Source organism: Drosophila subpulchrella, unplaced genomic scaffold (assembly GCF_014743375.2).
Source record: "Drosophila subpulchrella strain 33 F10 #4 breed RU33 unplaced genomic scaffold, RU_Dsub_v1.1 Primary Assembly Seq354, whole genome shotgun sequence".
Lineage (NCBI taxonomy): Eukaryota > Metazoa > Arthropoda > Insecta > Diptera > Drosophilidae > Drosophila > Drosophila subpulchrella.
This window is the reverse complement of record NW_023665577.1, coordinates 9,496,524-9,516,257: the sequence shown is the minus strand read 5'-3', so window position 1 is coordinate 9,516,257 and position 19,734 is coordinate 9,496,524. Positions and strand designations below refer to the sequence as shown.

Genomic DNA, 19,734 nt, shown 5'->3' with positions numbered 1-19,734 from the left:
GCACAAGTCTACAGATGAAAATAATAAGAAATGAGCAGGAAAACGGAGGACAACATGGGCCATAAATTTCAATCAAAAAGTCTGCCAGCAGCAATTAAATTGCGCAATTTTCGCCTTGCTTTTTTATGAGCAAAGAGAATTTTTGGCTGCAATGAGAATTTGATTTTCTGGCTGAAAGATTGAATGCCAGCAATATGTACTAATTCAAATTATATGGCTGATGGATGGAGCCGATGGGACTTGGAAATAATTCATCTGGGAAAAGCAAGGCAGGTTATTATTCACTTCACACCAGAAAATTCACACCGACTTGCCCAACTAGCCAAGTGCATATAGATATTCAGATGTTCAGATATTCAGATATTCATGGTGTAAACACATCGCAGGTACGCATTGAACGACTGACAATTGCATAATGACTTTGGCAATTGCCGCATTAGCATATCAAATATTTCAGTGGGCGTTTCTTCTTGACTTGAAAAACAAAAACATCACTGTAACACTGACACCAAATACATTTTGGACTTGGCTTTAATTTAGTTTCGGTTTTAGTGTGACAAGGCAAGGCGCTAAGTTTGTTTACCGACTCCCAAAAGAGACTGAAACTAAATAAAACTAAAACTAAAACCGGGGAGAAGCCGATGCAAAGTAGCACACAGCGATTTTTGTTTGCTTTTCGAGCTATTTCGTGTGATGCAAACGAAATGTGAAAAAACCTCAGCGAATGCAGCCAGCAGTAGTGACACACTTAACTCTCAAGTTGGTCACCCTGTCGGCTACGCAATATTCGTGATTCGTGCTGCATTCGGAATTTAAAGAGATACCTAGATACCTTCAAAGGAAGCACTCCAATGCCACTCCCCTTCCAAACACACACACACACACACACGAGCCCAATCAGCCACAATCCGTTGGATTCGTATTTGGATTCCATGTTTTGATGATATCTGGGTTCCCCATTCCCTCGGTCTTCAGTCCCAAAATGTATGTCATAATTTGCCTGGTTGGTTTGTTTGTTCACCCCGTGTTTTGTTGGCGTGTTTACTCGGGGAATTTGCATGCAGCGCCTCCGTTTTTAGCCATAACAACAAGTTTGCCCTGCCGGCATCGAGTGTTTGACCCATTTTCCTCCTGCCAACGAGGCGAGTGAAATATTTTGTTTTGTCTGGCAGGAGGAGGTTGCCACTGCAACTGGGTCAAATGGGGCCAAAGGGCCATCTCCCATCTCCACCCCGAAAAACTTTGATTAATCCCCTGGTTTTTGTAAACAAAAAGCCAATAGATGATGGAGTTCCAGCTCACCGGCAGCCGACAGCTTCCCAAGAACCAGCCAGCTATTTCGTCATTGGCCAAAACAGATGGATGGATAGATGGATGGATGGATAGATGGATGGTCAACAAACCTGGGAAGCGCCCAGCAACCAGACTAAAATTGCTTCCCAGTAGAGTCATTGTCTCATAGTTATTTATTTGTTTTTATTCTTCTTCTCTTCTCAGAGTTTTTTCGACCGACAACCGGCATATTTTGGGACCTATGACGAAATCAGCTTTGCCTATGGCTTACAGTTAAATTAAATCTGACACGCATCTGGGCCCGAGTTTTTATGACGACTTTACCATTTAATGGACTTCTTCTTAGTCGTACACTCGTATGGTTTCTGTTTTGATAGCGGGCTACTCGCTTTCGGAATTTTCGTTTTGAATGGTATTCTTCAAGAGAATTCCCCAACACAAGATTGGATTCAAATTACGATTTTTAGGCTTCGTTGGACGCCACCGCCACCAAAAAAAAAGGAACATAAACCCTCAGACAGAGAGAGACAGGGTGATTGGGCTAGAGGGAGAGGGGGCATAAGGAGCGAGTTCGTTTGCCTCACGTTCAGCAGCCACCACCAAGTTTGTTGACCTTCATCAAAATCTGGCGAGGGCAACAGGCAGACACAACACTGCGGCAGACTCAAAAAAATGAAATAAAACAACGCAAAGGATCACCTGTTGCCGCAGCTGCTCAGTGAAAGAGATGGAGAGATGACGCGAGAGAGGGACGGGGGTACATTATTAACCTTCACAGGGTAGGTTATTAACACAAAGGCAGCCAGAGGCATGCATGTTCTTATGAAATTTGTCAGTAATATATACTAAACAAACTAAACTAAAAAACCTTTCCAAAAACATTATAAAAAGCTGAGACTTTTTATATTCGTTAAAGGATTTTGAGATCCAGAAAAGTACAAATCTATAAAACAAATATTTTATAAAATTTGTAGTTGTGTAATTTGATTTTGATTTATATTTAAAGGATTTTGAAATCCAAAAAAGTACACATGTATAAAACAAATATTTTATAATATATTGGAGACCCACTAAAGCACAAAACTCTACAAAAAAACGTGGTTCATATTTTATTTTTGAAGTTTTAAGTCCTTTTAAATTAATTTAAAACAAAATACGACTTTTTTATAAAAAACTAAATGCAATTTTATATTTCCTCATTAAATATTCCTTTCAGTGGAAATGAAATTCCGAAAAAGCTGCCAAATCAAAACACAAACGAATACAAACCACTTAAGGCTCAACGTTGCAATCGTATTATTTGGCTCACAAATTATTACATAATAATCATAATCGTCAAAAGCAAAACGCAGAGGAGAGCAAACGAGACAAGTGTCAAAGATTGCAGCTGAAATTCCGAATCCAAGTACAATTACCGGCGATTTAAAGCGCACTCGGAGGGGCAGGGAAGAGACAGCGGAATCGATAATATGTAAATGCGTTTGTTCCCCTGCCGAAATGAACCGAGAACCGAAAACAGAAACACAAACAAAAAATCCAGAGACCCAAACAGTTGGAAGACTCGAACGGGATCAACGGCTCTCGTTCCCGAAAGTTGAATAACCCAAATGGGCGTATAAACAAAACGGAGAAGAAAAATTCAGAGCCCAGTAGAAACGAAATCGGACGGGGAGGTATATCATTATTATTATTATTATAATACGCATAAATCTACGACTTATTATGCAGAATTTTGACTCAGCATAAGATATTAGCATAATGGAACAGTGGGCGCCATGAGTAATATAGAGTTCTGTGTAAGATGATCACCAACCCGATGATAAAACCCTTGATGACTAAGCACAGCGATCGGTAATCGCAGCTATGCATATAAAACCCCCGACGAACAAATTGGGGACAATAAATGATATCACAGCTTGGGGATTACCCCAAATACTATCAGCTTCACATTTCAGCAGCCACTTGGTTCCCATTTCCCACTCCCTCTCCAGCCCCGATACTTAATATATTGAACATATCCAGTTGCATTTCCTATGTGTGTACATAAACTACCCTTCCCTTTCTATGCGCATTGCATTCAAAGGATTCCATTCCTTGTCGTCCCTTTATGTCATTCATGTCTCAATACGGATCTGGGAATTTATGCGAGAGTTTCCTGTTTCAATTAAATTTTATTCGGGGCGATAAAATTTTACGAGCCTTCATTGTAGCGCAGACAAAATTGTCAAGAAAATGCGAATGGAATCTCTGTCTGTTTTTCATTTGCCAAATCGCAATTGCCCTGCGTACTTCTTTAGTTTTCTCTTCCTTTTTTTGACCAAAAGTTGGGAAAAAAATGAGACTGTTATGGCAAGTGCTTAAGGAATTTCTGCATTGGTTCAATTAATATCTGGAATGGCAAACGAATCAACGACGCCGACGACGTCATCGAGAGCAACCCCAAGTGAGTGGGTGAGTAATGCCGCAGTGAGTGTGCTATATTTATCCTGTGACGTAGCTATAGGCAGTGTTTACGGCCCACACTCACTCGAACACCCACGCCCACGCCCATTGTTGCCGCCCACGGGTAAGTGAAAATGGAAAGTGGATGAGGATGGAGATGGGGATGGTCCACCCCCACAGCTAATGGCCAGGAGGCAGGGCCCCGGGACATTTGGCAACTAATCGCCTCGTAAATATGGCACTGCAATGGAAATTGCACGGATAATCCAGAGGGCTACAGAGGGCCACAATGGCAGGCAGGGCAAATAAAACAGGGTCAAATGAATCCGGCCTTTGCCAGCGCTCATCGAAAGTGTGATAAGCACTCGGCGCAAAAATGCTATGTAAGCAAACAAACAACAAAAAAAAAGAGCCAAACAAACTCGCTCCGCACCGACATTACGTATACGCAGTGGGCAACGATGACGACAGAAATTGCGTAGCAGTTTGCCAGTGAAACGGAAGCATTGTCATTGGCCAGGGGCGTACTCTATGCATGTAAAAGCATCGCTGGCTAGTGAGAATTTCCATTAGTGGGTCATCCCTTTTCTGCGGACGCCACTGTCAACGCTCCCCTGGAATTTATATGGCCGAAAGTGAAGAAGAAGTATGCCAGAGACACGCAGACAAAGCAAAGGCAAAAAAGCGAATTTGATTGTTATGTGAGGTGAAAACTGTTAAATCCCAAACAAGGGAGGAGTTACTGAAGTTGATGTAGTGATGGGAAAGTTAGTCTCTATAGAGAGTACTTATAGGTAATTAAATAATACAAAATTTATATATTTATTGTACATCGTAGAAAGTTTAATAACATAGTTATGGGTACTTTTGACCGGAATATATTTACTTATTCCATTTTTATATCATTTAAATTGCCAAATTTTCTAGTCTTTTCTTAAGATTGTTACAAAGATTGGTAAAATAAATCTGTATACGAGTTTTTTCTTTTATTGGGTACCTTATTCAAGATCTTAAGTTAGTGTCTTAGTTACCCCATGTAAATATTCAAATCATATTGAAAACATAAACATGCATAAACAAAATGTTTTAAGATTTTATTTTTAAAAATCATTTTAATTTTCCGTTAATATTTAAGCAAGAGCCCTTAAATTGTACCACCCAATCATACTTATTTCATTATAATTCTGATGTCCAATTTAGGTACAGGTTCCTTCCCAATTTTCGAGTGGGTGGCACGAGGCGAAATTATCGAGGAAGGGCGGAAAGGGCCGCCCCTATTTCGGTTGCTTTGCATGCTGCACGAAACTCATTCAAGTTAATTTAATCGCGTAATTTACGCATGATTGGCATCGAAAACGCGTGAAGACATCGGCCGTGTGTCGGCTCAAAAGCTTCTTTTTTCCTTTATTTTCCCCCCATTCGGCTGGCGGTGTAGCTTTCGAAATGTAAATAAACGAAAATAGAGCCCAAAACGGCGGAATTTTGGTGCGCGGAGTGGGGGGGGGGGGGGGTAATGGGCGGGATTGGGCGATGACGTAGCCAACGCGCCTACGCGGCCAAGGGAAAAATGAAAAGAAGAAGCCTCGAAATAAACAAAAAATACAACAAATCGAAATACACACATACAAGGGCAGCACAAGGGGAGGGGAAGAGGAAGAGCGCGAGGGAGAGGGAGCATAGGGCCAACATAACGGTGAAAAAACAAAATGGCGACCATATTGCGTTGTAGTTTTTCGGAGCTTGGGAGGCTGCCATTTTGTTTTTGGCGCCATCTCTCCCCCACTCCTCCTTCTCTGTCTCTTTCTCGCTCATGGGTGCGTAAGTTTGGTATTTTATTCAGCGTTTTTTATTTATTTTTTCTCGTTTTTTTTTTGGTAACTTTGGCGGTGCAGCCGGCCGGTGGCTAACCGACTGATTGACAGACCGACAGACTGATAAAAAAAAGTCTGGCCAAACGGACAAACGGACAAATGGCCAACTGGCAGACGCTGCATTCGAAATGCGGTAGAAAGTGGCCACAGCCGGCAGCTCAGCGGTAGAAAGTGTGAAGTTTTCGACTTTGTTTTTGCCAGCCACCGGTATTATGTTGGTATTTAGCTGAGATTTAGATATGGATTAAAGCACAGCCCAAAAATAATGCAATTTGTCGAAGAGAAAATTATAAAATTCAAGGCAGGGCATATAAAGTACTTTTTTAAATGATTGCTATAATCAAGGATTTAAGTAGATTTTGAATACTGTTATTTATATATTTTTATATACTGTGATCTCTCGTAATTATCTAAGTTATTTATAACAATAACAAATTGTTGCACTTTAAGTATTAAATAATTCTAATAATAATAAATATGATTTATTATGTATATAAATTACATGATATATGTCTATTAAAGTTAATAAACAAGTTAGTTAATAATTATCATCATCTTAATAACATGTTTCTTTATGAAATATAAAAGATACAATTAAACAGCTTTTCAGCAACAGCCACACAACTCAATTTTCCACACTCCTAATTATCCCCGAATTCAACTTTCATTATCGACTTGCAATGGATCTCCGCCTTCCAAACAGACCCCCTCCATTTACCACTCGGGGTTCAATTGACCGTCCGAAGAACTCGTCCGTCCGGCCGTGATAAGCCGTATACGATAAGCGTGCGAGATTTACTATCGCCTTGCTTTTCAGGGATTTCCAGCTTTGAAATGTGCCTGCCACTTGAGCTGCGACTTCAGCTCGGCAGCTGCCGCTGATTCCCCCCGGGTGCAAGTTGCTGCTGTCAATTGCACATCAGCGCCGAAGGGGTTAGGGAGGACGGATGGGGGCAGGATGAGCGAGTAGTGGCAATAAATTTGTGAAAATCAAGTCAACAGCTTGCCATTGCCACACAGAAACTAACAAACATATACACAGAAAGAGTGACGTGAAGATCAAAGACCCATTAAGACTTAAGTGTTTTATCATATCAAGTATTTTAAACATTATGACAGTCATTTTAGTTGCGTGTTGAGATATTACAAGTATTACAATCATTTTAGATAGATTTTTATACCCAAATTTAATTATTAAACCATTTATTATTGACTTCTAAGCTGCCATAAAAAATATTACCGAATCAAAAATCAATTTATTGTCACTATAGTGACCCATTTATACTTAATTGTTTTATCATATCAAGTATTTAATTGTATCTTTAGATATTATTTGTAACAACAATAATTTTAGATAGATTTTAATAAAGAAAACAATTGTTATTGACTTCTAAACTGCCATAAAAAATGTTACTGAATCAAAAATCAATATATTGTCACTAGAAACGTCAATAGGTAATGATTATTAAATGTTTTTTAATAAAATCAGTTCGACTCTCGTTTTTTGCCCCCATTTCTCACCGTGAACCCAATGTTTTCCTTCAAATTAGAATCAATTTGGCTGGCAACTCGATGGTGCAGGGGCAACTGTTGCAACTCAACAGCAATGGAATGCAATAAGGGGTGCCCCCAACCCCATAACTCACCCCCTTACTTTTCCGCAGAGAGAAGGAAATGCTTTTTTTCACTCTCTGTTCGGGTGGAAAAGGAAAGCCAGAAAATGCGACGAAACATTTTAATTTGATTAAATTTCATGTGACCCAAATACCGGAAACAGTTATTCTCAGTGCCCTAGACGAAAGTCGCCACCCACTGACAGCCGCCCACCGCCCACCGCCCACTTTGCCCCCCAGGAAGAGTGACAATGGCCTCGCATTACGAAGAGGGAAAAAAAACCAAAATAGGGAAAACGCAGAGAAGCGAAATGGGCGCAACACAAAATCAAAATTGTGATAAAAAGGGGGAAATGGAAAAGCGGTTAAGGGTGAATGCAGAGAGGGGTGCCAAATGGGGGGGGGGGGGGGGGGGTGTTTGGTGTTGTATGCCCCACGTAAACTGGTGACGTTGACATCTTCTTTTATTTTATTCATTTTTCGGCTGCGCTCTGCCACATGAAAAGCAATTTTCATGCGTGGCTTCTTCTTCTTTGTGTGGGCTGGCGGCTTGTGAGTGTGTGCGTGCGCTTCCGCTGGCAGAATCGAGTGGAAACCGAGCCCAAAGACCCAGAGCCGGTTTTTCTTCAAAGCAAAAAATGTATAATAATACTAACAAGAAAAAAGACTCTCTCAAACACACACACACACCTATACACCGGCGAACCGAGCGTGCGTAAAGTGCGTAACTGTTGTTAATAAGAAACGGGTTTGCCTAGCGCCATCCCGCTCTCTCGCTTTGACTGGTGTGTACAGCTGTTTTCTGTTTATCTCGCACTTTCCGCCTCCTCTTTACATTCGTATTTTTGTTTACGTTCTGTGGCACGCACACGAGACCACGACACGCACACGACTCCGACTCCCCCGCCCCCCCTATTGCCAAGCCCCACGCCCCACGCCCCACTCACCAACACCACTGCCTCTTTGTATCTGCAAGTTTCTCGCATCCGTATCTGTGTGTGTTACATTCTGTTGGCTTGGAAAAAACGATACATTTCGCTTTGGGTTACTTCTTTTTGTGGGGAAAACCGTCTTCCTCTATGCCTTACTTAATCACCGAAATTCAACTTCATCGCTTTCACTTTTAAATTAAGTCATAATAAAGCCAAACAAATAAAGCCTTATAACGCACATAAAGAAATACGCATAAAAAACTTAACCTACTTTCGTGTGAATAAGATACTGCGCAAAAAAAAATTGATTGGAGATCAATAATTAAAGCTCTCGCATATGGAAACTGGACTTTTATATATATACAGTAGCCCTTGGCGCAGTTCCGCAATCTCCAAGCCAACTCTATTTCGACAAATATTTTATGATGCTCATAATAGCAAAAAATAACTAAGTCTTCCGGGTGCTGATATAACTAAAAACTGCAGTCTTTGTTTCAAGTTTTATGCAAATAAAAGTTTATAATGGCTCGCAAATATGTGCGATATGATATCGTTTTATCTGAATGGCCGTGCCGCCAACTGCTTTTCCCACAAAACTTAAGCTTAAACACTTGGGACCCGATTATTTTTGTTATTTTCTTGCTGCTCGCTGTCTTTCTTTGAGCGTTAATCAAAACCCCATTTCAAACTGACCCACATACCAAGGTGGCATGTACCCAAAACGCCAGACTCACCCAGACATAGTCGAAAAATCAGGTGTTCAGGTGTGTGAGTAAATATCTGGTTGAGCTTGTGCTGAAAGGCCGCTTGAATAAGCTCAAAAAAATCAGCCAACATAAAGGCGCTGCTTTGAAATCACAAAAAGTTTAACTCAAACGAAACCGAAACAAGCTATATGCATTTTTTGAAAGTCGTTTCGATTTTGGTCTCTCACCTTCAGTTTTTTTTTGTCGGTTGGCAATCGCCAATGGTGGGTGATAGCTCCCTTTCGATTGGGCTGATCTGTGAGTCATGATACCCTTAAAGAAATTAACACTATGGCAGAGACGGAGACCGCTTGTAACCCAAAACCACCAGAGGATAAGTCGTTCAACCTGCAAAAAGGTCACCGAAGAGCACTAGGGACCCCAAAATAACACAAAGGCCAAGCGTCTCTTTGTCATATTTACTCCCCTGGATTTATTGCTTCCAATTGGAGTGCATTGTCGGGTATAAATTGCCAAAAAGCGGCCACTCTCTACCTGCTCTCTGATCTACGAGTATTCGGCAAGGTCGATTAGTCATTAGAGTGCAGCACCCAGGCCAATAGCATGCCATGTCCAGAGTTCCAAAACCCAAATACTGAAAACTTCAAACTGAAAACTAAAAACCCAAAAAGCCGGTCTCAAGTGGCCTGTTCCAAACACAACACGAAAAAACGGCATACAGGCAGAGAACAAAAAAGGGAATTTATGTTTTTGCCGGTATTGTAAAACCATAGCAATGCACAGAAACTGAAAAAAGGAGGGTTAGACGCAGAGTGAGAGGTTAGAGGATAGAGGATACCCTGGGCAGGTCGTTAGCCGATTCCGATATCCAGAAACCGGGTTGAACAGCGGGTAGTCGAAGTCCTCTGCGAACAAGGAGGATATGGGAAGTGGAAGCAGCAGCAAGAGCAGACAGGACTCGAAACAAGGCCTCATAAATGCTCAAATTCCTCAGCTGATCGGGGCCCCTGATTAACGATCTCTGAGGTAATGGATTTATAAAAAACATACATGGTATGGAAAGTTTTGAGTTAATCCAATTATCAGCTAACAGAAAAACACAAAACCTCTGATGGATTTCAGTTCGAAAGTGGCCGTAACAAATGAGCTGCCAACAAAAGTGCCACTGTCATTGCCATTCACCTGGTCAGCTGGCCAAAATGCACTTTTAGCCGGCCCAAAAATGGGTCGCAGCCAGAAAAGTGAGAGGCCAGAACTTGCTTAAATATATATATACACTTTTTTTGGGCCAGCAATGAAAGTAAAAAGCCAGCCAGCTGGAGAAATGGGAGCAGCAGCGGCAGCAGCGGTTGCGTGCGTACAAAAAATCACAAGGCAATGTCAATTTCAATGCCATTAAACTGAATTTCGTTTTAAATGCAAAACACAGGTAGGTAGAACGGGAGATAACGAGGGAGAAACTACAAATTACCCGGGTCTGGGCAGGGCGGAAGTGGCAGCAAATCGGAGTGGGCTACCCGTCTTGAGAGTCCGGAATCTTGACAAATTACACCCGACATTTTGGCCGGCAGTTGAGCTTAATTCTTTGGGCCCTCCATTAAATGAGCTTGCAAATTATATGCGCTGCTCCTGCTGGACGCTTGATTCATGGGCCCCAGCCATTATACGTCATCGTAATTGAAATGCGACTGGAAATGGACGTGGAAATGTAAATGAAAATGGAGATGGAGATGACGGTGGAAATGCGTGCAACAAGTTTCTCGTTTAAAATAACCTTAGAATTAATTGCCTCACGTTTCCGAGGCAAACAAAACAAGAGAGGAAAAACTTGTTTTGCGGCAAACAAAGGCAATTGCTCAAGTCGAACCGAAAATACAAATTTTGGGCTGGAGTCAAGCACACACACACACACACACGTGACCAGCGAGGACAACTATTGATAGATGTAACAAATTTCCCCGCCTCCCAACAGCCAGTTGAATTTTTCGATTACGAAACCAGCCAAAAAAAAGCAAACAAAAAACCAATTGTTGATTGACTTACAACAGCAGCGGCGAACTTGAGCTCTTCACTTTTCCAGTTTTTTTTTTTGTCGAATTTGTGGCTAATGATGAGGTCATAGAAGTTGGAGCTTGTAAGTCGCACGTTTTTGTGCGACTCACATTTCCATAGCTGATTATGCCGAAAGATTCCAATAACGAATACCCCCAGCCCCCTGAACGGATCGTAAAAGCCAGCGAACAAACAAGCTGCGATAGATACATTTTCAGTGTTTTCCCCTTTTGGGCAACACATCAAACTCGATCGGGTCACAGTCCGGGTATCTGTTCTGTATCTGCTGGATACTAGATACCACATACGACATACTGAATACCGAATGCTGAATACGGAATACTGAATACTGAATACTGGATACTGGGCACAATGGGCTGACATCGGGCTGTGGACAAGCCCACACATCTGGCTGCCAGCTAGCCAACTGACAAATTTATCGACTCGCCACACGGAAAAGATACGCGCAGCCGACTTGGCATTGGGGAGCGCGTATCTGTATCTGTATCTCGGAACTTACTGCTACACGGGAGGAAAAGCTGATCAATTTGATGATTTTACATCCAAAACCATTAAAATTGGGAACATGGATTCATAAAACTCATATATCGTTATAAGTTTTTTGAATCCGTGCTCCCATATATCATAACAAAACATTTAAAATATCAAAGTTGGGATCATGTTCCCAAAACAATTGGTTATCAACTGCTATATTCTAAAGACCAAAATATACATTTATATTCAGTGACAATATTATGTACTTAAGTTAATTTTCTCTCTTCATTTGAAAAATGTATAAAAAATCTTAAAAATTACCCAACTGATAGAACTCATATCTGTTATGATAGTATCAAAATACGAAATGTCAATAGAGCCTGTTTTTCTATGTGTATCTACGCTCGTGACGAGTATCTCGGCATTCGTATGCAACAATTTCAAATGTTTTAAGCGATTATTAGTAGAAAGAAAAAACCCCGAGCCGGCAAAAAACAAAAAAAAACAGTGAAGAAAAACAACAATCTGTGGAAACTGCAAGGGAAAGCCGAAGGTGCCGGGCAAAGTGCCACGCTGGAGGAACAGAGATGGCGAGAGGAAGAGAAAGGGACGGAGCACAGCTTGAAGCCGGCTATTGCATCTCTCTCCCGCCGCAGCGCAGTCAGCCGGCAAACCGCTTTGGTATTAGTTTTCGTATCTGTGCAGGCCTGTATCTCACAGATGCATGTGTTCCGCTCATGTATCTAACTATCTTTGTATCTTTGCCATCTATATGTCTGACTTATGACGCAATTCGAAAAGTTCATCTGATCTTGTCGCGCTCTCCCTCTCTCCGGGTATCGCTATCTCCTTCTCCCAGCCGGTTGTTGTTGTCAAGGCGCGGCCGCTGTCCGTAGAATTAATCTATATAATTAGCTGTAAAGCGTAGAAACCTCAAGCCATGTATCTCTATTTAGCCCTGAAATTGTAGCGCATTTATTGCAATTGTTTTTCCTCTAACCTCTCTTTATTGGCTTTTATTTTACTCTTCTCTTTTTTTTGTTGTTGTTGTGGGTGGGTGTTTTGGTTCCTCTAGCGGAATTCTTTCACGAAACCGAATTCTAAACAAATTTTCATTACGACACCATCATCATCAACATCATCGCGATCCGCAGAACAGCGTCGTCGTCATTGAGATTTGTTGGGTTCGCATTCGGCTGCGGGGCGATTCTAAAAATGCCCCATCCGATGATGTTTCACTACCGAATTATTTTTCGCCGCTTTTATTATTATTAATCTTGTTTGTGTTTGTTTAGCGAGCAGTTCAACGATTCGAGTGACGTAATGGCAAAGGGGCTGTGGCTGGAGGATTAGCTAGATCATGTGTGTGGGATCATGTGGGGAAAATTCACGACTGAGTGGCATTGCTCTATAATAAAAAGACCAATAAATTCCTTGAAACTGTTGCATTTTTCTAAAGATATTTATTATGGAATTTTATAGTTACATTGGAATAAAGTGACTTGAATAATTTTCCGGGTGTCCCTTTCCATCGAAGATAATTAAATCTGAAGAAGCTTCGGCTTTTGGCCAATCTAATCTCGGAGGGGGCTCGAACTGGCCCCTAAATCAAAGGGGGGGAGGGGGGATTCTATATCGGAGCGCACATACGCAAGAAGGCCAACCCAGAGCGTAACCCAATTACGTGCCAAAAAGCGGAATGCGACCCTCGACAAGTATTTTTTGTGCTTTTCTTCTTTTTTATTCGTTGCATAGTTGCACATAGAACGTGATTGCACATATACACACTATATCTCGAACGGTACTGTACACTGAACACCGAACACTGGGGTGCGAGTAAATATATGCTCTGAATAGCCGAGTACATAGGCGCATAGATACATATGTGCATGTGTATGCTGCGCCCCCGAAAAGGGGGTGGCCGAGGGGGAGGGGCTGGCTGTGGCCAAGCCAACCTTGACACAGTTTCCGCCGCCCCACAATGATGGCGATGATGATGATGTTGGCGATGATGACGACTGAAGCGTCGACAGAACAGCCAGCAGCCTTCCCCAGCTGCAGCGGTCAACCCCAAAAAAAGTATCTCAAAGCTGCATGGAACTCGTATTTCAGTTCCCTCCTTATCAAATTATAGTTAAAGTGACTAAAGAGCACAATTTTTAAACTTTTCTTAACAAATGAGAAGAGAAGTTAGAAAAATTTTACGAAAATAAATACAAGCTTGTGACTTTTTTAAGTTTATGCTTGGATTGATAACATTAAGGATGAGTGTCAAGTTTTGTTTTTAAGTATTAGAAAGATTTTAAGGCGAATCCATTGCCTTAAACCATAAAGATTTTTAGTCTATATACATAGAAATAAATTCATGAAAAGATTCTGAAAATGACAAATAAATATCTACTTTGGATTTTTAAGTATTTAAAGTTTAAAAACGTAAATACATAAATGGGAATTTAAAACATATTTAAAGGTTTAATGGTATTAATGAAAATCGTATCAAATTAAATCAAAATGTTTGTATCAAAATTAAAATTGTAGGTAAGTAATTAAGTATTGTATATCCTTCTGGTAAATCGTATCTTGTAAAATCTTAGTTATTTATATTTATACTGAATGTATCTCAAATATATCCAAACTTAATTTATTTTAATTTCCCCGTTTTTTGGTATTTGGTTTTCTAATGCTTAAACGTTCACTTCTAGTCGATAGCCACAAAAATCCAAATATTGAAAATGCTCAGCAATTTTAAAATAGCATTTAACTTTTGAAAGTCGTTATCTAGTAAGCGAAAACCCCTTCTTGTTCATAACTCTAATATTTTATATAGTTAGTTCTCCAAAGTTGAGAAACTTCCCCTTCTTGGGTATAGATGATAGCATAACCAGCCAACTCACCTCATTTCCAACTGTTGTGATCTTGACAATCACCTCGTCCTTGGTGGCGTCGTGCTTGACGACATCGCCGCTCTGCTCGCGCCCATTGTAGGTGAAGTAGACCCGCTGGCCGGGCTGCAGCTCGGTGTCCATGATGGAGCGGAAGCCGGGTCCGATGAGGTCCGACTCGCGGAACTCCTTGATCATGGCGCTGCGGCGGAGGGCCTGGGCGGGACTGATGTGGACGCTGGCAACGCGACGCGCCTCCACGATGACCGACGGATCTGTGGAGGATGTGGACGAGGATGACGAGGACGAGGACGATGACGAGGTCGAGGATGACGAGGAAGTGGACGTGGACGCGGCCGGGGACTCGACGGCGGTCTTGAAATCGAAGCGGACCAGGTAGCGCGTGTCGGCGTTCAGCTGGGCCTCGCCCGGCGCCAGGAAGGTGGGCGGCGGCGGTGGGGAGAGCGGTCCCATGTACGAGGGCGGCGTTTTCACGTCCGAGATGGTGCCGGAGTACCAGAGGCCGTCCGGACCCTTGGCGCACACCTTGGTGCCGATGATGGAGCGCTTGGCCAAACGGCGGCCGGTGGACATTTTTGTACCTTCGGTTTTACCAATTGGGGGTCTTGAAATTTGCGTTTCCAGCGTTTAGCAGCGCTGGTTCTCTAGTCTTCTATTTCGGTTTTACGTCTGTTTGTTTGAACTTAGCGCTTGAACTTGGCCTTAATGGTTGCCCACATTTTCTCGCACTGTAAACACTTTTGCTTTTTATTGCACTTTTGAGTATTTGATTTGCACACTTGATTTCCTTTTAATTATATTCACTTTTTAAACGCACTCTGTCTTTTTTTTTGTTGTTGTTGTTGAGTTTGCTATGGGTTATTGGGTGATATTTTGGGTGATTTAAGTCTGGCAGACGTTCTTGGTCAGCCTGAAGACGAGGGACTTGCCGAAACTGGGCACTTTCTTGACGATGTTTTTGTGATACAGCTCCAGAGAGAAGGTGAGGCGGTGCAGGAGCCACTGGGGCGGATGGAAGTGCGGCTTTAATTTCACATGCTCGGCGTCGCTGGGCGTCTGAATGGCGTGGCAGTTGCGTTTGTGCCTAAGCATAATCCAATTTTGACCGCTTGCAATGTCAGCTTGCAGTTTGAACTTCCTGCAAGTTGAAAGTATCTTTTTGTCGCCGTTGTTTTTCGCGCTTTCGCTGCCGGTCGTTTCACTTTTCTCTCAGTTTTCTTGCTAACACACACTCGCACACACACGGACACAGGGACACTGAACACAGAGATACAAACTCGCCGGAGAGCAATATGGGATGCAATTGGCGGCTGCTGCACTGATTTGTTTTGGCTTTGAAGTTTTGCTACTTTTTGCTTTGTTTGGCCGTTATTTTTTTTTTCAAAATTGGCCCAAGAAACTGAACGAAACACCAAAAAATGGGCCCGTTCGCCTTGGGTTTTTGGCTTTTACTTGGTTTGCTGCGCTTTTCACTTGGCTGTTTTGGCTAGTTTTCTGTTTTTCTGCTGTTTTGGTTTGGCGGAAAGGCCCGAAAAGCGCTTATCGGTCTGCTCCCGAGAGTTGGCTATCAGAGACTGAGGTCCGCCTGAGCGAACGAGAAACGAAACGAAACGCAAACGGCCAGTTACAGTTACCCACACAGATACACACATAGGCACTGGCAATCGCTCTCCGACTCTCTCTCCCTCTCCCTCGCTCTCTCTCTCTTATTTATATGTACATTCGAACATTCGTTGTTTCTATGGCATCTACCTGCGCTTGGAAAAGCAAAATAAAACACATGTGTGCGTGAGGTGAGGCCTCGGCCTCCCCGCAGCATAAAAATGTTAGGGGAAAACTGCAATTTCCACGGCTAACAGAGTGTCCGACATTGGGAAATCGGCGGAAAGGCCCCACATAATTATGCTATATGCGCAGTAGCCCATCAGCATAACAATGACGCCATCACTAAATTGGGGAAAACATAGTGGCCTGGCGTAGCATAGGAAAAAAGAGCAGCAAAACATACTACGCAGTTAACAAAAAAAACCAATCCATAGAGCACTTGTCAACGCATACCCGCATCATAATTCCCGTGCGAGTGTGTGCGTGTGTGTTTGTGACTCGCTCTGGTTTATCAACAACAACAGAGCGATAACAGCTGTGAGAGGCGGCGCAGCAACAATGTTGCGAAAACAGCTGTTGAGCAGCGAACCTCAGCCTCAAAACAAACGAGAGAGAGCCGAAAAGAGTGGGCCAACCCTGCTCGGAAACCCTCTTCAGTCATTATCGAAAATCTTATTTAAAAACTCCTTAAGTTTTCGGTTTTATATATTCAATTTCACGATTTAAGGGTCTTATAGCGCAGATTAGTTAAGTTAAGTAGCTTTTCCTATTGACCAGCTCACTGATTTTGAAAATGTTTGCCTACTTTGACATTAATTTTATTTAGGAAATACAAGAAACATTTGGTATCAAGATATTTATATTCCGTATGGTAAATACTTCGCATAATCTTTTTCAAAATATTGCCTACTTCAGGGGGCTTATCTCAAAAGCAGTCATATAAAAGACATAAAATGCCTTATTTAATACAAAACTTAATTAAGAATCTAAGGAACTTTAAGTTCTTATTGATTTCCGATTTAAGCGTACTAAATACAAACTTATTAAGCTGGGAACTAAATTTGAAAACATTCCAATTGGAAATCCAAATGGACTTAAAATATTGCCTACTTCAGGGGGCTTATCTTTAAAGCATCTATGTATAAGAAATAGTATACACTACTTACATTTCTTAAAGATGATTAAGTTCTTATCGATTTAAGCTTATAAAAGTGTTAACTATATTTGTTAGCCTTCAAACGAAGTTCAACAAAATATAAAGATACTCTTCTACGCTTCCTCTTTTTAGAGTCGGACAAGCCCTGCAAATGTTATCGTAGGGCAGCGGAAAAGAGCCGGCCGGTTTTCTGGTCTGCAACGATAACGTCACAGAATTTAACAGTTAAAGAGAGCGCTACATGTGGGCTGTGTGTGTGTGCCTTCCACGTAAGCGCTGCGCGTGTGTGTGTGCGCTGCTCCCCCACTCTCTTTCTCTCTCTCTCTTTTGGCGACTCACAGCTGTTATGTGCTCTGAAATTCATTCGATTTTGTTTACATCAATCCATGCTGGCGCTGTAGATGTGGATATGCTGCTGTTGCTGCGGATGGATGTGGATATATTTGGACGTTTTCTGGTATTTCGGGGCTCTCCGCCGCCGCAGCCCGAGAATTGTTGTTGCCTTTGGAATGACCTCTGTAGGCATTCTCCGGCAACGTCAGCAAGTGTCGAAGGGCAGGGGGCGTTTATTGCGGGGCGGTGGCAGGGGGAGGGCGTTCCAATCTTCAACTCCAATAACCATCTCATCCATCCGAACGCCACGGGGCCAAGATTTGCGTAGTTATATTGTTCTGGTTGTGGCTCTGGAGTTTCTGCGTTTTCCGCTCCCTTTTCGGGGTGGATTTTCTGGGGCTTTTCACACCGCCAGCATTTTATTGACTACGTCATTTGCGAACGGAGTCGAAATCATAGAAAATGCACTGCGTATTTCCCACTCCAACCGATGGCTGATTGCTAAGTCAACCAAAAATTAAAGTCAGAAATGGAGGACGGAAGACCTTGTCGGCTAGTGCGGATATAATGCTTTCAGTTCTTATCTGGCCGAAAACTCAACTGATTACAACCGAGGGAAAAACTTATGTAGGTCTTATCTATGCGAGACTACACAGGGAAAAGTGTTGATATGTACATTTTATTGTTGTTTATTCATGTTGATTTGCATTTTATGGGCCTGTGAGCTTATCTTTATAATCACAACAACAATAGATTTCAGATTATAGTGGGCTAGCTCTTATTTAAGCTCAAGAAATCACAACAACCAGTATTTTTATTTATAAGTCTAACACCTAACTTGGAAAGTATAAATTGTGATTTGAAATTTACAATGCCTTTAAAGGAGGACAGATATGAGTGAGGCCTCAAAGGTTGTAAAGTTGAGCTATGAATGTGAGTTTATAAAGTATTTTTACAATCGGTTTTTGGATTGCTTTATTACTAGACTGGTGAGATCTTGTAAATAGACTTTATTTTGCCAATAAACTAAGGTTAGGCATATCTCAATCCATAGAAATCCAAGCTATAGAAGTTCAACTGGTATTTTGACATTTGATATGGGTAGGTGATGATTGCTGATTTCCTCCCAACTCCCCCTTGCTGGCGGAATTAGAAGAAGATGAAGAGGAGTGGCGGCCAAGTGCAAAGATGAACTATCTGGTAAATTCAATTAATCATTTCTCCAGTGGAAATTCCGCACCAGCAGCAGCAGCAGCAACAACAACTCGAATCAACAGAGCGTTACCAGAGCTACAACAAATACGCAGTTACGAAAAGAAAACAACAAAGTGAATGTAAATGTGAATGCAATCCATGAATTACAACACCAAAAGCAAAGGCAACGAACGAAGGAAAACGCAAAAGGCAAGAGGCAAAACCAAAACAAAGCATAGGCGTTAGATGGAGCGAGATGGCGATAGTCAGATACAGAAAACAGAAAACATGCACACACAGATACAGATACAGATGCCCCGACACTCGGTTACACAGATACACGCACACCGTCGCATTGACACATTACCCAAACTGGAAAATAGGTCAACCAGCTGAGAGGGCAATAGAAATGGCTGCCGTCTCGCTCTAGCGCCAACGAGAGTGCATAAGAGTGCTGTAATGTTAGGGAAAAGAGAGGGAGAGCATTACAGGCTGTAAGAGAGCGCAATTAGAACGGGAATCGACTGTTAGCTAACAGCGGCCCCAATTCGCTGGCCGTTCTGATTGGACTCGCTCCAACTGGAGGGGCAGCCTGCTAAAGTTCTCAGCAGCTGTTGCACTTGAGATATGTAAACCCCCCTACTGCCCCACCCCTCCCCCACCCACTGACCACATACCAATTTAAAGATTTTATTCGAATTTTATGAAAATCAAACCGGATTTTCGGTTTTCTTTGTAAAGCTGTAATTATTATTTTAACCCTTTTTTGTCAGTGTTATTAGGGCCGCTGCGTTTGGTAGGGCGCCGCTTTAATTTCCTACACTCGGAATAAATATAGCATTGCAACGGGGATATAAAAGATATATTCATGGTGTTAACAGAACGTTAATTATAAATATAAGATCATAAGAAATTCATAAATTATTATTATACAATTTCCGAGCTTATAGAATATCCAAATTTCTTTAATCCGATTCTGTTTTATTTATCTTAATCCTAATTTCGAGTGTATTCCCATTCCCTCTTTTATCACATGCTTATACCCGTAGATATGCGCACTCTGACGTGTGCGAGTGGGGATTTGATTGGATCGCCTTCGAAACCGGATTTCGAAAATATGTATGTCATTCCATACCGT

General features: G+C 41.9%; 2 protein-coding genes across 2 annotated transcripts in view; both read right to left on the bottom strand.

Moving 5' to 3' along the window:
* Positions 1 to 14,913, bottom strand: part of LOC119559901 (zinc finger protein 704) — a 119,351-nt gene extending 104,438 nt beyond the window's left edge. The window contains exon 1 of the mRNA XM_037873066.1: positions 14,300 to 14,913. Within this exon, the coding sequence (XP_037728994.1) occupies positions 14,300 to 14,881 (582 nt within the window). The 5' untranslated portion in view covers positions 14,882 to 14,913. The remainder of the gene's footprint in view (positions 1 to 14,299) is intronic.
* Positions 14,914 to 15,165: 252 nt separating this feature from the next.
* On the bottom strand, positions 15,166 to 15,867 carry LOC119559905. Its single transcript, XM_037873074.1, has one exon. It carries the CDS (start codon positions 15,398 to 15,400, stop codon positions 15,191 to 15,193), a length of 210 nt encoding a protein of 69 aa, XP_037729002.1. The 5' UTR covers positions 15,401 to 15,867; the 3' UTR covers positions 15,166 to 15,190.
* Between the last annotated feature and the right edge of the window lie 3,867 nt (positions 15,868 to 19,734).

Bases quoted from the DNA above. Each gene is read 5' to 3' on its own strand.
- LOC119559905 (XM_037873074.1), bottom strand. From the start codon at position 15,400: ATGCTTAGGCACAAACGCAACTGCCACGCCATTCAGACGCCCAGCGAC.